The 19,627-nt window shown below is 53.0% G+C and overlaps 1 protein-coding gene across 1 annotated transcript in view; it reads left to right on the top strand.

The window, feature by feature from the left end:
* LOC139585337 (zinc finger and SCAN domain-containing protein 2-like) overlaps window positions 1-11,639 on the top strand; it is a gene marked incomplete at its 5' end in the record, with an annotated part of 100,181 nt that extends 88,542 nt beyond the window's left edge. The window contains one exon of the mRNA XM_071418022.1: window positions 11,161-11,639. Coding sequence (XP_071274123.1) covers window positions 11,161-11,639 — 479 coding nt within the window. The remainder of the gene's footprint in view (window positions 1-11,160) is intronic.
* Between the last annotated feature and the right edge of the window lie 7,988 nt (window positions 11,640-19,627).

Below are 19,627 nucleotides of genomic sequence, written 5' to 3'. Positions count from 1 at the left end.
CCCAGGGCCCCGGCCCCCCGTCCCCGTGTCAGGCTCTGGGGTCGATCTCGTGGAACATCCTCTGGGGGAGGCTGCGGCGCCGGGGGCGGGGGGACCCGGGGGGACAGGGGACCCCACTGTGCACGAGCAGGGTTGGACTGCTCTGGGGGGAACTGTGAGGGGGCCAGGGCAGAGTGATCTCCCCAGTGACCTCACACAGCCCCTGTGATGTCACACAGCCCCTGTGATGTCACACAAACGCCTGTGATGTCACACAGCCACCTGTGATGTCACACAAACGCCTGTGATGTCACACAGCCACCTATGATGTCACTGTCCCAAGGCTGGCATATCACTGTGTGGTGTCATACAGCTGTGCAGTGAAATCACAGAAGACACTGTGATGTCACAAAGTCACTCTGTGATGTCACAGCCTGTTCTGTGATGTCACAGCCTGTTTTGTGATGTTACTCAGACACCCAGTGATGTCACAAACCATTCTCTGCGTCACTGAGCCACCCTCCATGATCATAGGGTCTGCTCTATGGCCTCACACCCTACCCTATCATGCCACAGCCACCTCTGCGATGTCACAACCCCCTCAGTTATGTCACACAACCCTCTCTATGATGTCTTACACCCACTCTGTAATGTCACAGCACACACTTTAACCTCATAGCCTGCTCTATGATATCATACAGCCATGCCATGACATCACAGCCTGCTCTGTGATGTCACACAGAGCCCTGTAGGACACTGTGGCGGCTCGATGACTTCACACCAAAAACTCTGTGATGTCATAGCCGAATCTGTGACCTCACAGAACCCACTCTGTGCTGTCACACAGCCCCTTGCTGCCATCACAGCTGCTCTGTGCCTCCATGACACAGCCACAGAGGAGCTGCTGTGACACAGCCCCCTCTGGGACATGCCACAGCCCCTGCCAGTGCTGAGCCCCTGGGAGCTCAGTCTGTGCCCTGCTGGTGTCCCTGAGGGGCCCTGGCAGTGCCCCAGTCCTGCTGGGCTGTGCACAGGAGCTGCTCCTGGCCAGAGCTGTCTCTCTGCAGCTCTGCTGCCCTTGCCAGGAGCTGCCTCTGTGTTCTGGTTTCAAAGCAAAACCAGTAAAAGATTCCAAGTGAGAAATACAATTTATCAGGAAAAGGGATAAAGCCATATACATGCTATAATACAAAAGAAAAATCAGTGACGGAGTCAGAATACAACCGGACACCCTGCTAGTTAGGGGGGTGGTAGCAGTCCAGATGAAATGGTCTTGTTGAAGTGGTGATCCTGTAGAAACAATCTGGTAGCTCTTGTCCTCTGGAAACCAGTGGGTAAGGGCAGCTATTCCTCGGGCAATCCAGTGGAAAGACTGACTGCTCTGTCCCAAAGCCCAGATTGTATCCAGGTGGGGATGCTTAGCTCCTCTCTTCTGGGCAGGGAATCTCACAATGGGCTGAAATTGTTCTGAGTCATGGGGTGGGTCCTTGATTACCCGATAAACAGAAATGGCTCCTGGAGGGAGTTATCTCTGAGTCATGAGGCAAGACATTGACGGTCCCATTAACAGGAGAGAAGGAACAAAACAATGTCCCTCCTGGTTTCAGCAGCTCGTGAAAATGGGAATAGAAGACATTTTTCTATTCTAACCTAGGACACTCTGGGCCAGCAGCCCAGCCCAGCTCAGCAGCACAGACACAGCACAAGGACTTCAATGGCCCTCTGGGGCTTTGGTGCTCTTTGCATCAGACTCGGTACCTCAGATTGCGCTCAATAAACTTCTGGAGAACTCAAACTCACGTTCAAAGTCCAAAGTTTCATTAACTTTTAATGGGTACCACTGAGGGACACAATTCGTGTGAAAATGTCCCCAGGTTCCAGGTAAAGCAGAACCCTGGAGGCACTGATGACAGGTGGGGACAAGCAAGGGAAACGTGTCTCTGGTGCTGAGCAAAGCTGTATGTGTTTCAGGAATGCAAAGGGCCAAGGCCTGAGCCCCAGCCCCTGGCTAGGAAGATCCTGTCCCTCCCTCATTGCTCAGGGCTCTTGCTGGGGCACTGGGATGTGGGGATGTGCAATGCCAAGGACAGGAGCATGGGGCGGCCCCTGCCAGGCTGCTGAGCAGGGACAAGGAGGCAATGAGGCCCCAGGCCTGCAAGGATCACTTGTCCCCTGCTGGCCTAAGCCCCAGGGCCAGCAGCCATGGCCAAAGTGCTGCAGGAGTTGGCTCTGGCAGGGCTGTCTTGCAGCTTCTGCCCATGCCTGTGCCCTGTGCAGCCCAGGCTGTCCTACGGTGTCCCTGCCCTGCGCCTCTGTCCCTGCAGGCTGTCGGCATCCCCCGGCTGCCCCACCTGGCTGGGCCCTTCCTTTGCTGACAGCTCTGCCTCCTGCCTGCCTCTGCCTGCCCACACAAAGCCTTGGGCTGCTCCAGGCTCCTGCTGGGGGACGTGCTGCACCACAGCCGGGCCCTGGCAGGGAAATTACTTTCTGCTGCTGCCCAGTCTGGATCTTCCCAGTTGCCCTTGGTGCCATTATTTCCTTCTCATGCTTATATGCTCTAGGAAGAAAACCTCCAGCCTCTCTGAAACCACCCTTCAGCCCCTGCCAGGCTACTCCTGTTCTGTCCTCAGTCTCCACCCCACTGAGCCCAGAACCTGCAGCCTCTACCTGCGGGTTATGTGATAAGGCCTCCAAACCCCATCTTGGAAGATGTTTGGGTGTGACTGTGGTCACAAGGGTTTTCAGGATGAAGAAGAGACGAGAATGTTGACTCCATGATCAGAAGGCTTGATTTATTATTTTATGATATATGTTACATTAAGACTATACTAAAAAGCAATAGAAAGGAAAGGTTTCTTCAGCAGCTAGCCAAGCTAAGAATAGACAACAATGAATAACAAAGATCTGTGTCTCAGACAGAGCAAGAGCCAGCTCTGCCATGAGTGGTCAAGAAATACAAACACCCACAGGAGACCAATCATGGGTCTACCTGTTGCATTCCACAGCAGCAGATAACCATTGTTTACTTTGGTTGCTGAAACTGCAGCTTCTCACAAGGAAAAATCCTAAGAAAGGATTTTTCATGAAAGATGTCTGCGACATTTGGGTCCTCTCCAAAGTCTGTGAAAATGGAAAAATAGTGGCCAAAAGTATTTTCTCCCAAATCTTGCAGTGGCAGAACAAGGGTCCATATGTCTAAAGTGAATGAGTCTGGATTTCCATTTGTTAGAAGGAGAAAATAATTTACAATGATGAGAGTGGAACAAAACTGCAACTGTTTTTGCAAAAAGGCTGATGCACCATGCCAGGAATTGTCATGGAGCAGCAGCTTTGTGCAACCTGACCCAGTGAAACCCCACCCCCTTCCCAAGGATGGAATTCCTGTTGTGTGGGTTCTCTGCTGTGCTGGGTGCCCTCACAAGTCTTCTGGCCAGAATGTCTGCTGAAGGCAGCCAGGCTGCTGCAGGGGCAGTGACCTCACAGCCATCACCATGGCAGCCCTGGGCCTGGCTGTGCCCTTTCTCCTGCCCCTGCCTTGGCTCTGCTGGCATGAAGAGTTTTGTCATTCATATCTTGTCCCCAAGGTGTCTGGGCCAATGGCTTCCCAATCAGGCTCCTGGGGCACAAGTGGCTTTTCAGAGCCCAGCCAGAAAGCAGCCCTGAGGCAGCAGCTCTGCAGTGGTGGCCACCAGGCCGGGCTGCCAAGGGAGGCTTCTGGCCATGGCCTGCAAGCAGCTGCTGCTGCCAAGGTGCCTTTGGTGCCTCAGGCTCTCCCTGGCACAGCTCCCAGCACAGCACTCTGCCCTTGTGCCCGAGGCCTTCCATGTGCTGGGGCTGGCCTGGGGCTTTTCCTGCAGCAGGACCTGCCCTGCTGATGGCACAGGAAAGGCAGCTCCTGCTGGAGCAGGAGGCTCTGCCTGCAATGGCCTCCAACAACTCCAGCAAGGCCCTGTTGACTTCAAAATTGCTTCCTAGAGCCCAATAGTCTAATAATTGTTATAGCTCCTGTACTGTGGAGTAAATAACTGTGCTAGTGATCTTTCCATCTGATCATGATCAGAATCAATCAGAGGTGTATTTATACTAATTTATCTGGTATTCTATCATTAATCCTGTAGGACAAATTGTGTTAAAGTTCAATTTCACCTGTCCAATGCTTTTGACCTTTGACAAAGTCAGGGGAAGGAATGTGATCCAGCCGCTGCCAGTCTCCTCTCTTAGAAGGAATTTGAGAAGTCTAGGGGTCCTGCAGGGCTTTGAGGATCCATGGTGGCTGTTGGCTGTCATTTCTCCACCTCATGTCTCAGCAGGTGTTTCTCCAATAAAGAAATAAAGCTTTTGCCTGAAGCTCCCACTGTGGCCATGACAGGAACCCCTGTGAGTTTCTGGGACATCCTGGCTCTTTGTCAGGCTGGGAACTCCTGGGATGTCACCGTGGAGCCCTCATGAGTGCCTGTGACAGATCGGTGCCTTTGCAGCCCAAGGTGCCCTGGGATGTCACCATGGAATGGCTGTGACTGCCTCTGACCACAGGGCTCTTTACCATCCCCAGAAAGCCCTGGGAGGTCTCCCTGGAGCCCCTGTCTCTGTGTGTGACATTCCAGCTCTGGAACAGTCTGGAGACTCTTGGAAAGTCCCCATGGAACCCCTCTGAGGTCCTGTGACAAATCTGAATGTTAGCAGGCAACCATCACCAGCCCCCTGTTGCTATGCTCAGTTTCCATGGAAACCATCACCAGACCCCCTGTTGCTATGCTCAGTCCCTTGACAACTCATGGAGACCCAATGCCAGGGGTGGTTGCCATGGCCACCAGGGCTGGTACCAGCTGGGATGCTCGGTTTCCACGGGCCGGGCTTCAGGAATGGGATTCCCCAATTTCCTGCCCCCAATAAAAGCACGGTGCCCTTGTTGCCCTCCCGCCTCCCATGGAAAGCACAAAAGGCAAAGATCCCGGGCTGGGATAAGAACAATTTATTGGGAACAGCAACGAGATAAGGAACAAATGGAACAGAAACAGTATTGATAACAGAAGGGATCAATAAAACTGTTTACAGGGAAAACTACAACATCAACTACTGGCTCTACCCAGTTTTGTATTTCCCCTCCCTGGAAAGGACACCCTTCTCCTCAGGGAGAGAGAGTCCCTTTCCTGCCCCTGGCAATGTTCTCAGGTGGGAGTGAATGTAATCACATGGCCATGGCCAGACCCTCATGTTCTTCATTCCACACCATGTCATTGACAGGGGCAGGAAAAGGTACAGGTGTCTTACCAGCATGGATCACAGGGAACATGGATCACGTGGGCTCTTTCCAACATGGGTTTTCCCATGGGGGTTGAAGCTGGAGCTGGGCACAAAGCTCCTCCTGCACTTGGGGCATTTGCAGGGCGTCTCTTACCGGTGACTCCGTTGGTGTCTTGTCAAGTTAGAGCTGCTGGTGAAGCTCTTCCCACACTGGGAACACTCGTAGGGCCTCTCCCCAGTGTGGATGCGTTGGTGCCTGATGAGGGCAGAGCTGCAGCTGAAGCCCTTCCCACACTCCCCACACTCGTAGGCCCATTCCCCAGTGTGGATCATCTGGTGGCGGATCAGGTGGGAGCTCTTCCTGAAGCACTTCCCACACTCCAAGCACTTGTAGGGCTTCTCCCCATCATGAAGCTGCTCATGGGCCACCAGCTCTGAGCTCTGGCTGAAGCTCTGTCCACCTTCCTGGCTCAGGGTGGGTCTTTCCTCCTCAGAGCACCCTGGGCTGGCTTTGTAGCCCCTCCTCCTGTACAGTCTCTGGGGATTTTCCTCCCTGTTGGATTCCTCCGCTCTGGAATCACTCAAAATGACCTCTTCCATGAGGTTCTGCTGTGGGGATTTGTCCTCCCTGGTCTCCATCCTCAGCTTCTTCCCTGGGGGAGGAAGGACAAGGAGAGGATGGGATTTGCCTCCATGCCAGAGGGAAGGGGAAGGAGATCCCCCCAGAGCATCCCCAGCAGGACGGGGTTGACACCAGGTGCGTCCTGCAGCCGGGGGCCGTGCTAGGCTGGGAGATGGAGCAGGAGAGAGGGGGAAAGGGGCACTGACTTCCTCCTCACCTGCCTGGGTGTCCCAGGGCTCCTTCCTCTTCCTCACACCCTTTTCGTCCATCTGGCCAAGAACTGAGGATGGGAAATTCTCTTTTAGGAGGAAAACAAAGGATGAGCACACTGGATTTTGTACTGGTTTGAAGGCAAACCTGGGGAGGGTCTAAACCAGGAGTACAATTTAATAAGAAAATTTCGATCAAGGCAATGATACAGAAACGCTGCCTTAAACTGACAGAGTCAGGATATAACCTGACACCCTGTTGCTGGTCAGGGTGGTGGCAGCAGTCCCATTAAATGGTGGCTGCAGTCCTGTTGGAGTGATGAACGTGATTCTGTCCAAGCAGTGATCCTGTAGAAGGGTCTGGTCTTCCTCTGGAAGTCCAGTGGTGGCTCTGGAGCTCTTGTCCTCTGGGAATCCAGTAGGCAAGCTGCTCCTGGTGTTGCAAGGCTCAGCTTATATGCAGGTAGGAATGCTTGGATCCTCCCCCTGGGCGGAGCATCCCACAATGGGATGATGGAATTTTATCAGTCCTGCAGTGACACACAATGGCCCATTCACAGCAGATATCTCCCCTGGAGGGCGTTATCAGGGCTGAGTCATGGAAGAGATAAAGAACCCTGCCCCGCCTGTTTATAGCAGTTGATGAAGATGGGCATTGAAAACATGCATTGGGTTCCATCTTACACTGCAACCTGAAACAGTGTGGTAACCCCTGCTCAGGGGGTGAACACCACCCCCCTTACCCAAACTGGCTCAGGTGTAAAACCCCCACCCTGGGAAGGCCACACACACAGGGGACAATGTCACACTTGGACCACTCCAGGGGAGATCTCTGTCCCTCTCAGTCCCTGGCTGTCCCCCCTTTTCTTTTTCACAGGCCGGGGGCTTTGCCAAATCAAAAAATAAGTTTTATTTCTTTGTCCCTGTCACCTTTGTGACATCTACACAGAGCTTTCCCTTTCATTTTCATACTCGTTTCATAAAAGAGGTATCGCAATGTATTGGGCCGAATTCCCACTTTTCTTTTATCAGAATGTGCCAGCAGCTGAGCTGGAGCTCTGCAGGACCAATGGATTTTGGAATTGCCACAGAATTGCTTCTACTGTCAGTTTATTAAATTTTGCAATTTGTTTGCGTTTCCACCACAAGTTACTTGTGGGAAGAGCAAATTCAAGGCATTTTCTGTAGGCTGAAGTTTGATTTTTGTCAAGAAACAACTTCACTTTGTCCAGTGCCCAGGGAATGCTCAAGGGGTCACTGAGCCTCTCAGACTGGGGGATGCTTGAGAGGGGCTTGGGAGGGGCTGTCCCTGTCCCTGTCACCCCAGGCCATTCCCCAGGGGTGTCCCTGTCCCTGTCACCCCAGGCCATTCCCCAGGGGTCTCCATCATTCTCACCCCAGGGAATGCCTGGGGGGTCTCCCTCCCTCTCACCCCTGTGCCAGGGGGTGCTCGGGGCAGTCTCTGTCCCTCTCAGCCCAGGGGATGCTCGGAGCTCTCTGTCCCCTGGCCCTGGGGGATGCTCGGGGGGTTTCCATCCCTCTGGCCTCAGGCAATGCCTGTGCAGGGCTGGGCACCAGGGGCTCTGTGTCCCTCTCACCGCTGAGGCTGCTCGGGGCTGGGGGGGCTCTGCCACCTTCTCACCCCTGGGGAGGCCGGGGGGGTCTCTGTCCCTCTCAGCCCTGCTGTGACCCCACCCAAACATCATCAGGGGCACAGGGACAGAGACACCCCCAAAGCCCCAGAAAAGATGAACCTGGGATTTGGTTTGGGGCCGAGGATTTAGGAAGGGGCTGGAATTGGGGCTGGGCTTGGAGTTGGGGCTGAGATTTGGATTAGAGCTGGGATTGGGGTTAGGGCTAGACATGGGATTGGCTTTAGGGCTGGGGTTGGGATTGGGTCTGGGGCTAGATGAGTGTGGGGCTGGGATGAGATTAAATTCAGAACTGTGAGTGTTTCTAAACATGGAGTGAGATTGAGACCAGGATCAGGGTCAGGTTTGGGACTGAGCTCACCCAGAGCAGGACAGTGGGGATGTCACTGCAGGATGTTTTGGGGAAAATCCTGGTTTGGGGAAAAAAAGATGTGAATGCCTTGGGTTGGGGATTCCTCCCACCCAAGTCCATCTCGAGAAGTCATCTGGTATCCATAAAAACCTCCAGAAATCAAGACTTAATAAAACAAAGCCACCAGAAGTGTCCTATGTCCAGTCTCATCCCTCCGGGGTTCTGGTTGTCCCCCGTCTCAGGGCTACTGAGGATCCTCAAGGGTCGTTGGGATCCCCCCTCTCCAGGGTCCTGCTTAGGAATTCTGGGGGGGTTTGGGGTCCCCTTCTCCAGCCTCACCCCAGACCATCCACTTGGGGCTCCCCCCCTCTTCCCACCGCCCTGTCCTGGTTTATGGCAAATTTGGGAGAAAATCTCCAAAAGAGTTTCCTCTAGAAAGCAAATACAAGCGGCCCCTCCCCCAGCTGGATCGAGAAAAGATTTCCTCAGAGAAAAGGGGAAAAAATCTGTTTATTTACCAGGCAAAGCATTCACCAGCACAACAAATGAACAATATTAAACAATAAGACTTCTCGCTGCTCCAAAGGAGATGATGAACTCGAAATGTCCCTCCTTGGGCTGTAGCTCAGCTCACTCAGTCTCTTATCAGTCTCTTATCAGTCTCTTATCAGTCTCGGCAGTGCTGGAAATGCTGCAGCCCAGGCTTGGCCAGGTGGGCCACAGGTGGGAGCTGCCAGTGGTGTTCTGGGTGTTCAGTGCAGAGCAGGTTTAAACAGCACCAAAGAAAAAGAAAAATCACAGTCCAGGAACATCTCTGCCTCAGCGAGCTAAAAACTAACTAAAAGCAAAGGAGAGCTCTGTCCTGCCCTCTGTCCATCCAGGAGCCGGAATGTGGAGGAGTGAGTGCGGGGTATGAAAACAAACTGCAGCTTCTTCCTCCTCCCCTTCACTCTAAGAACCAGCCTTAAAGGTGCAGAACTCATTTCTGGGCTAAACGGACCGATGGGGCACAAGCATCATGAAGTCACCCCAGGACGCGCCCCTGTCAGGGTCAGGGGGTCCCGTCCCCGCCTCATCTCCGGGCTGCCGGGGGTGCCCCAGCTCCGGTATAGCCCCTTCCCCTCCCCCCACCCTGGGGTCCCCCGTTCCACAGCCCCGGCTCTCACGGGGATCCCCAAAACCAATGTCCCGCCCCGTCAGTACCGGGCCATCCCCACATGGACCCCCCGGGACCCTCCCAAGGGGCGATCGCGGCTCCTCTGCCCCCGAAAAAGCTCCTCTTAGGGAGCCCGGAGATATCCGGGGCTCGAGTCCGGGATCTGCCAGCTCTGAACACTCTCCAAAAAAATCCTCCCGGAGACCCCTGGCTGGAGTTATTTGGGAATTTAGCTACTTGAGCTGGGCTTCCTGTGGGACTTTTAGCAGCCTTGTGTTCCTCACCTTGGAGTAAATGAACTTTGTCAGTCACGCTGATATAATTTGCTCCCTCTTCTCCAGTGATTTTAACAAACTTTTCAAGGAAGGACAACAAAATATTTTCTTTTTCACTGGCCACCCACAACAGCCATTTTCCCCATCAGTTCTTCCATAAGTTCCCCAGGAGAAAGGAGGGACTGTGTCCAAGTTTCCAAGGGTTCTTCCAGAAAAACCACAACCTCCTCAGAGGGAATGCTGCTGTTGCCTAAGGCACCTGGGGTGAGACAAGACTGCCCTGAACTCACTGCACAAAAATAATGTCACAATCTGGTTACGCAAATTGTTAGAGAAATGCCTCTGCCCCTGTTAAGGTGCTAACGAGACCAAATCCAAAGTGGATTTTATTGAAGAGCAAATGTGAGGTAGAGAGAGAGAGATGGAAAGAAAGAGAAAAGGGGGGAGAGCAAGGGAGTGACAGGGACAGAGACCTCCCCTGGGGCAGGGCAAGTGTGACATTGTCCCCTGTGTGTGTGGCCTTCCCAGGGTGGGGGTTTTACACCTGAGCCAGTTTGGGTAAGGGGGTGGTGTTCACCCCCTGAGCAGGGGTTACCCCACTGTTTCAGGTTGCAGTGTAAGATGGAACCCAATGCATGTTTTCAATGCCCATCTTCATCAACTGCTATAAACAGGTGGGGCAGGGTTCTTTATCTCTTCCATGACTCAGCCCTGTTAACACCCTCCAGGGGAGATATCTTCGGTGAATGGGCCATTGTGTGTCACTGCAGGACTGATAAAATTCCATCATCCCATTGTGGGATGCTCCGCCCAGGGGGAGGTTCCAAGCATTCCTACCTGCATATAAGCTGAGCCTTTCAACACCAGGAGCAGCTTGCCTACTGGATTCCCAGAGGACAAGAGCTCCAGAACCACCCCTGGACTTCCAGAGGAAGACCAGACCCTTCTACAGGATCACTGCTTGGACAGAATCACGTTCATCTCTCCAACAGGACTGCAGCCACCATTTAATGGGACTGCTGCCACCACCCTGACCAGCAACAGGGTGTCAGGTTATATCCTGACTCTGTCAGTTTAAGGCAGTGTTTCTGTATCATTGCCTTGATCTTAATTTTCTTATTAAATCGTAATTCTGAATTAGACTCTCGCCCAGGTTTGCCTTCAATCCAGTATAAAATTTAGTGTGCTCATCCCTTGTTTTCCTCCCAAAGCAGGATTTCCCATCCTGAAACCTTCACTAGATGAAGGAGGAGGCTGTGAGGAAGAGGAAGGAGCCCTGGGACACCCAGGCAGGTGAGGAGGAAGTCAGTGCCCCTTTCCCCCTCTCTCCTGCTCCATCTCCCAGCCCAGCACAGCCCCTGGCTGCAGGACAACCCTGCTGCCAACCCTGTCCTGCTGGGAATGCTCTGGGGGGATCTCCTTCCCCTTCCCTCTGGCATGGAGGCAAATCCCATCCTCTCCTTGTCCTTCCTCCCCCAGGGAAGAAGCTAAGGATGGAGACCAGGGAGGACAAATCCCCACAGCAGAATCTTGTGGAAGAGGCCATTTTAAGTGGCTCCACGATGCAGAATTCCAATGTGGAGGAAAAGCCCCAGAGTTTCCACAGGAGGAGGGGCTGCAAACCCAGCCCAGGGTGCTCTGAGGAGGAAAGACCCACCGTGAGCCAGGAAGGTGGACAGAGCTTTAACCAGAGCTCAGAGCTTGTGGTCCCTGAGCAGCTTCATGATGGGGAGAAGCCTTACAAGTGCTTGGAGTGTGGGAAGTGCTTCATGCAGAGCAGCACCCTGATCCGCCACCAGATGATCCACACTGGGGAATGGGCCTACAAGTGTGGGGAGTGTGGGAAGGGCTGCAGCTGCAGCTCTGCCCTCATCATCCACCAACGCATCCACACTGGGGAGAGGCCCTTCGAGTGTCCCCAGTGTCAGAAGAGGTTTCGGACCAGCTCTGATCTCCTCTGCCACCAGCGGATTCACACAGAGGAGAGGCCCTTCCGCTGCCCTGACTGTGGGAAGGGCTTCAAGCAAAACTCCACCCTTGTCACCCACTGGCGCATCCACACTGGGGAGAGGCCCTACGAGTGTCCCCAGTGTGGGAAGAGCTTCACCACCAGCTCTCACTTGACCAGACACCAACGGAGCCACCAGTGAGGGAAGCCCTGCAAATGCCCCAGCTGCAGGAAGATCTTCATGCACGCTCCAGCTTGACCTCCCATTAGAGGGCCCACATTGGGAAGAGTCCTGGGGATCCATGTTCCCTGTGATCCATGCTGGGAAGACACCTGTCCCTTTTCCTGCCTGTGCTGATGACATGATGTGGGATTGAAAAACATGATGGTCTGGCCATGGCCCTGTCATTACATTCACTCCCACCTCAGGTCATTGCCAGGGGCAGGAAAGGGAGTCTCTCTTTCCCTCAGTGAGGAGAAGGGTCTCCTTTTCAGGCAGGGGAGATTGTGGCCAGGCAGACCCAGTGAGTTGTGTTTTAATTTTCCCTGTAAACAGTTTTATTTATCCCTTCTGTTATCAATATTGTTTCTGTTCCATTTGTTCCTTATCTCATTGCTGTTCCCAATAAATTGTTCTTATCCCAGCCCGGGATCTTTGCCTTTTGTGCTTTCCATGGGAGGCGGGAGGGCAACAAGGGCACCGTGCTTTTATTGGGGGCAGGAAATTGGGGAATCCCATTCCTGAAGCCCGGCCCGTGGAAACCGAGCATCCCAGCTGGTACCAGCCCTGGTGGCCATGGCAACCACCCCTGGCATTGGGTCTCCATGAGTTGTCAAGGGACTGAGCATAGCAACAGGGGGTCTGGTGATGGTTTCCATGGAAACTGAGCATAGCAACAGGGGGCTGGTGATGGTTGCCTGCTAAGGATCAGATTTGTCACAGGCCCTCACAGGGGCTCCATGGGGATTTTCCAAGAGTCTCCAGGCTGTTCCAGAGCTGGAATGTCACACACAGAGACAGGGGCTCCATGGAGACCTCCCAGGGCTTTCTGGGGATGGTAAAGAGCCCTGTGGTCAGAGGCAGTCACAGCCATTCCATGGTGACATCCCAGGGCACCTTGGGCTGCAAAGGCACCCATCTGTCACAGGCACTCACGGGGGCTCCACGGTGACATCCCAGGAGTTCCCAGCCTGCCAAAGAGCTGGGATGTCCCAGACACTCACAGGGGTTCCTGTCATAGCCACAGTGGGAGCTTCAGGCAAAAGCTTTGAGGTGGAGAAAAGACAGCCTACAGCCACCATGGATCCTCAAAGCCCTGCAGGACCCCTAGACTTCTCAAATTCCTTCTAAGAGAGGAGACTGGCAGCGGCTGGATCACATTCCTTCCCCTGACTTTGTCAAAGGTCAAAAGCATTGGACAGGTGAAATTGAACTTTAACACAATTTGTCCTACAGGATTAATGATAGAATACCAGATAAATTAGTTAAATACACCTCTGATTGATTCTGATCATGATCAGATGGAAAGATCACTAGCACAGTTATTTACTCCACAGTACAGGAGCTATAACAATTATTAGAATATCATGTTCTAGGAAGCAATTTTGAAGTCAACAGGGCCTTGCTGGAGTTGTTGGAGGCCATTGCAGGCAGAGCCTCCTGCTCCAGCAGGAGCTGCCTTTCCTGTGCCATCAGCAGGGCAGGTCCTGCTGCAGGAAAAGCCCCAGGCCAGCCCCAGCACAGGGAAGGCCTCGGGCACAAGGGCAAAGTGCTGTGCTGGGAGCTGTGCCAGAGAGAGACTGAGGCACCAAAGGCACCTTGGCAGCAGCAGCTGCTTGCAGGCCATGGCCAGAAGCCTCCCTTGGCAGCCCGGCCTGGTGGCCACCACTGCAGAGCTGCTGCCTCAGGGCTCATTCCTGGCTGGGCTCTGGAAAGCCACTTGTGCTCCAGGAGCCTGACTGGGAAGCCATTGGCCCCAGCACCTTGGGGACAAGATATTAATGACAAAACTCTTCATGCCAGCAGAGCCAAGGCAGGGGCAGAGCAAAGGGCACAGCCAGGCCCAGGGGACAGGGCTGCCATGGTGATGGCTGTCAGGTCACTGCCCCTGCGGCAGCCTGGCTGCCCTCAGCAGACATTCTGGCCACAAGCCTTGTGAGGGCACCCAGCACAGCAGAGAACCCACACTACAGGAATTCTGTCACTGCGGAGGGCAGGGGGTTTCACGGGGTCAGGTTGCACAAAGCTCCTGATCTTGGACAATTCCTGGGATGGGGCATCCACTTCTCTGGAAAAACAGTTGCAGTTTTGTGCCACTCTCATCATTGTAAAATTTTTCCTCCTTCTGACAAATGCAAATCCACTCTCATTCAGTTTATTGACATTGACCCTTGTTCTGTCACTGCAAGATTTGGGAGAAAATAAATTTGATCACTCTTTTTCCTTTTTCACAGACCTTGGAGAGGACACAAAAATCTCCCAAGATGGGGTTTGGAGGCCTCATCACAAAAACAGCAGGTGGAGGCTGCAGGTTCTGGGCTCAGTGGGGTGGAGACTGAGGACACAACAGGAATAGCCTGGGAGGGATGGAAGGGTGGTTTCAGAGAGGCTGGAGCTTTACTTCCTAGTGGGAATGAGCCTGAAGAAGACATAATAGCACCAAGGGCAGCTGGGGAGGCCCAGAGTGGACACCAGGAGAAAGGAATTTCCCTGGCAGGGCAAGGCTGTGTTGCAGCACGTCCCCCAGCAGGAGCCTGGAGCAGCCCAAGGCTTTGTGTGGGCAGGCAGAGGCAGGCAGGAGGCAGAGCTGTCAGCAAAGGAAGGGCCCAGCCAGGTGGGGCAGCCGGGGGATGCCGACAGCCTGCAGGGACAGAGGCGCAGATTTGCTCAGCACCAGAGAGATACCTTTGCCTTGCTTGTCCCCACCTGTCATCACTGCCACCAGTGTTCTGCTCTACCTGGAACCTGGGGATGCTTTCTCAGTCCTGTCCCTCAGAAGGATCTATTTAAAGTATGAGAAACTTCATTGTTTCAGCCTCTTTTTGAGTCCCTGAGTAGTTCCTTGACCACACTCTGAGGGACCAAGTCTGTTGCAAAGAGCACCAAAGCCCCAGAGGGTCATTACAGTCCTTGTGCTGTGTCTGTGCTGCTGAGCTGGGCCGGTCTCCTGGCCCAGAGGCAGCTCCTGGCAAGGGCAGCAGAGCTGCAGAGAGACAGCTCTGGCCAGGAGCAGCTCCTGTGCACAGCCCAGCAGGGCTGGGGCACTGCCAGGGCCCCTCAGGGACACCAGCAGGGCACAGACTGAGCTCCCAGGGGCTCAGCACTGGCAGGGGCTGTGGCATGTCCCAGAGGGGGCTGTGTCACAGCAGCTCCTCTGTGGCTGTGTCATGGAGGCACAGAGCAGCTGGGATGTCAGCAAGGGGCTGTGTGACAGCACAGAGTGGGTTGTGTGAGGTCACAGATTGGGCTATGACATCACAGAGTTTTTTGTGTGAGGTCACTGAGCAGCTGCAGCATCATAGAGGGAACTGTGTGACATCACAGAGCAGGCTGTGACATCATGGCATGTCTGTATGACATCACAGGACAGGTTGTGAGGTCAAAGTGTGTGCTGTGACATTACAGAGTGGCAGCATGACATCACAGAGAGGGTTTTGTGGCATCACTGAGGGGATTGTGACCTCACAGAGCTGTTTATGACATCCTAGTATGAGGCCATAGAGCAGATCCTGCCATCATAGAGGGTGGCTCTGGGACATGAGGGAGTGGGTTGTGACATCACTGGGTGGCTGTGTAACATCATAGAGCAGGCTGTGACATCAAAGAACAAACTCTGACATTGCAGTTTTCTGTGACATCACAGAGCAGCTGTGCAACAACACAGGTGACTGTGGACATCACAGGGGCTGTGTGAGGTCACTGGGGAGGTCACTCTGCACTGGCCCCCCTCACAGTTCCCCCCAGAGCAGTCCAACCCTGCTCGTGCACAGTGGGTCTCAGTCCCCCTGTCCCCCCATGTCCCCCTGCCCCTGGCGCCACAGCCTCCCCCTGTGGGGCCCTGTGACACCAAGGGACGATTGTGACACTGTGGGGCCTCATTGAATTATGGAGAGCACTGTGACATTGCAAGGCCTCATGGAACCAAGGGGGCCGTACTGACGCTCTGGGGCTCAATGGAATGTAGGGATCATTGTGTCACTGAGAGGCCCCATCAAACCAAGGGTCCATTGTGACACTGTGAGACCCCATGGTCTCACAATGGTGCCAAAGGTCCATTGTGACATTGCAAGGCCTCATGGAACCATGGAGACCATTGTGACCCTGGGGGTCCCCTCAGAACCAAGAGGACCATTGTGATACTGTGGGGCCTCATGAAACCAAAATGCCTTTGTGACACTGCAGGGCTGCATGCAACCAGAGGTCCATTGTGACACTGTGGAACCTCGTGTCATCAGGGGTCCATTGTGACACTGTAGAGCCAAAGGAGACCATTGTGACACTGCAAGGCTGCATGGAAACTTGGGACCATTGTGACATTGTGGAACCCCATTCAACCAAGGGTTCATTGTGACACTGCAGAGCTGCATGGAACCAAAGCTCCAGGGTGACACAGAGGGGCCTCCTGTCATCAATGGTCCATTGTGACAGTAGGGAGCAAAGGAGACCATTGTGACAACACAAACCCCCAGGGTCCAAAGGTCCATTGTGACATTGCAAGGCCTCATGGAACCATGGAGACACCATCAGGACAATTTACAGCCTCATGGAACCAAGGAGACCATTGTGACCCTGGGGGTCCCCTCAGAACCAAGAGGACCATTGTGATACTGTGGGGCCTCATGAAACCAAAATGCCTTTGTGACACTGCAGGGCTGCATGCAACCAGAGGTCCATTGTGACACTGTGGAACCTCGTGTCATCAGGGGTCCATTGTGACACTGTAGAGCCAAAGGAGACCATTGTGACAACACAAACCCCCAGGGTCCAAAGGTCCATTGTGACATTGCAGGGCTCATGGAACAGAGGCATCCCGTGTTGTTGTGGGGCCTGTGGAACTGTCGAGACCATTGTGACACGGCAAGGCATGGTGGAATAAGTGGGACCACTGTGAAACTGCAGGGTCTTATGGAATCTAGGGGCCACTGTGACATTGTGGGACCCCATCAAACCAAGGGTCCATTGTGACACTGCAGGACTTTGCCATTGTGACACTGCTGGACCCTGGACCCCATAGAAACCAGTCACAATTGTGGCACTGTGGGGCCCACAAAACCAAGGGAGCACAGAACAGGTGTGGCTGCTTTGGCCTCCCATGGGCTGCCTGACTGGTCCAGCTGACCTTGGCATGTTGAGGGTCTCTTCTCATCTGCTGTTGAAGCACTGGGGCTCTGTGCTTTCCTTCCTATTGAAAAGAACTGTCCTTCTTCTCCAGGCACCCTGGCCAGATTTGAGATTTCAATTCCAAATTTCCTTATATTCAGGGACTATTCCAATAGGAATATTGTCAGGACAGGTCTGGCTGGCAACGGTTTCACAATGGTCACCTCTCATCTGTCCCCAAAACACTGGGGAAGGCTCCGTGCTTTCCTTTCTTTGGGAAAGAATTGTCCTGCTTCGCCAGGTGCCCATGACTGAGACTGGGTTTCCACCTTCAAAATTCCCTTAATTGAAAGACTGATCCTAGACAAAATCTGCAATTCTTCAGAAGTCTGCCTGGCCATGGCCTACTTAGGCTCTCACCTGCCTTCCAAACACTGGGGCTCTGTGCTTTCCTTCCTATGGGAAAGAGCTGTCCTTCTTGTCCCAGTGCCCATGGCCAGAATTGAATTCCTGCTCCAACATTACCTTACTGTGAGAGACTGAAGGAGATTGTTGGCTCAAAACATTTTATGTGTGGGGGAGGAAGGGGCAGGTCCAGCCTTGCCCTGCCCTGGAAGCCCTGCCCTGCCCTGGAAGCCCAGCCCTGCCCTGCCCTGGAACCCCAATCCCCCCAGAGCCTCTATCCCAGCCCAGCAGTGGCTGCCAGTCCCTGGCACAGCACAGGCAATGCTCCACAGCCACCTCTGCAGCCCCCAGCCCAGCTCCTGAGGGACCAAATGAGCCCAAGCCCCACCCGGGGGAAGGGCCCAGGGAGACCAAGGGGTATTGAAGGCTGACCACAAGGCAAGCACACATCTTGACCCTATCTCCTCTTGGAATTTCCATCTGAACACTGCTGGATTCCAGGAGTTGGTAGCTCTGTGTGTGCTTCTCTAAATCTTATTTGTCTTTTTCTTATTCCCTCTTCTTGCAAAATTTGAGTAACTTAAAATGGAACAGGCTTACAGTTTGTGAAGTTGAATGAGCAAAGTTAATGTTATGAGAAGTGTTTCTTGTTGATTGAATGTTGTATTAAACCTTTGGCCAAAGTTTCTCTGATATTCTAAAGTTGCCAGTAAAGTTCCTGTTTTGTTGTTTAGAGCTCCTGAGAATCTCTTGCTGATATTTCTCCAGTGCGTCCAACTCAGAGGACACAAACAATTGTAATTCCTTTTAAATGTCTCCTTGAGAGAGTTTTTTAGGATGTGGGTCAGGGCTTGTAGAGAGCTTTTTGGATAATTGGTTAGCTGAGAAAGGACATTTCGATGTGATACCAATGGATAAGGATAGGGGAAACAAGCTGGGAACTGAGCAACCAGTGTCCAATCACTGACAAAGGTCACAGTGACCTTCTCTGAAACGGGAAGACGGGGGAGAAAATCGCTTGCCAGAAAATGTAGTTATCTTAGGTAGAGAAGTTAGAAGAATGCAAACATAGAAGCAAAATAATTGTTAGAAGATAGAAGTAGGTGTGGTTGATCTAAGTGTGCTTTAACCAATAATGAGCTCAGCTTTTGCAATATGTATAAGCTTCATTAACACCAATATAAATATGTGTGGGTTTTCAATAAACCTCGGGATTTGCTATTCACGCATATGGTGTGTCGCATTTCTCCCGCCGTTCACGACAAGGGCTTGTCTGTCCTGCTTGGCCCAGCCCAGGCAGGGCTTTCCCAGCCACATTCTAATAAAGCCTCTGATTTGGCCTTATCATAATGCAGAGCACTAGGGCTCAGGAGCTCAGTCCCTGGGTAGGGACCAGGTGCCCGAAGCTAGCTCTCTCATGCCAAGGCCGCAGGGCTACCATCTAGCAAGCATGGTGATTATCAGCTCTATAGTGATTGCAAGCTCTCAGGATTTCAGCTCTGCTTGCTAGGTAGTGGTGCCCTGGGCTGGAGGCTGCAGCAGACGGAGAGAGAGGAGAAGGAGAAGGCGCAGGCTGTTCCACGGAGATGGCTTTATTGGGGAGGTCTGTGAAGGGTCTCTGCTCTTCTTCTTTCTCAACTAATGGGGTACAGTATGCTTCTTTTATAGGGTTGGAAAGGATCCAAGCTTGACCAGTGGGTAAGGGGTTAACATGACATTGCCTTATTGGGTTACAGAGGTAGGTTAAGGGGTGGAGGACAGAAAAACAGGAATTTTCTTTTGCTGTTTCAGCATTCCTATTGTTCATATCCTGCATGGTGCTTTTCCTAAATCTATGGGGTTTACTACAACATTCCACACTCCATTGCCCAGCTGGAGCCACTGGTGCCTCTGAGTTGTGCTGCCCCAGCCCCAGGGACGCTCTCCTTGTCTGCCCATTCCCCCACGGTCTCTGGGCAGGGATGGCCTCAGTGGGGGCTGCTGACATCCTCAGCAACTTGGAGGCTGCTGCTGAATTTCCCTGCTCCAGAGGCTTGTTCAGCCTTCAGCTCATCAGTGCAGGAATTCAGTGTCCCAGGGCTCATTAACATTCAGAACACCTGAACAAGCCAAGCCTCCAGTAATCATTTGATTTCAGTTTCCATATAATTTGTAGTTAAGTAGATCTCAGTAGTGTATTCAAAGTGATACTTAAAAAGACATTGAGAAAAGAATTTTTAGGTCCTGTTTAGTTTTGTTTTCCTGTTAATTCATTGATATGTGCAATCTCCAATTGACACTGAATCCAAGTACCTCCTCATGCAGTTTGAATAGATACGAAAATCAAGACCCTTCATGGCTGACAAATCAATCAGACTCTGTCCCTACCCCCACCCCACCATTTCCCCCATCCAAACCCTGGCACTCAGAGCAGCCTTTGTGCAAATCTGAGCTCCCTCCAGCCCAGGCTGCACCTGCAGCTTTCA

Source organism: Agelaius tricolor, unplaced genomic scaffold (assembly GCF_023055355.1).
Source record: "Agelaius tricolor isolate 1412-34295 unplaced genomic scaffold, bAgeTri1.0.p SCAF_73, whole genome shotgun sequence".
Classification (NCBI taxonomy): Eukaryota; Metazoa; Chordata; class Aves; order Passeriformes; family Icteridae; genus Agelaius; species Agelaius tricolor.
This window is presented reverse-complemented; position numbering and strand designations above follow the sequence as displayed.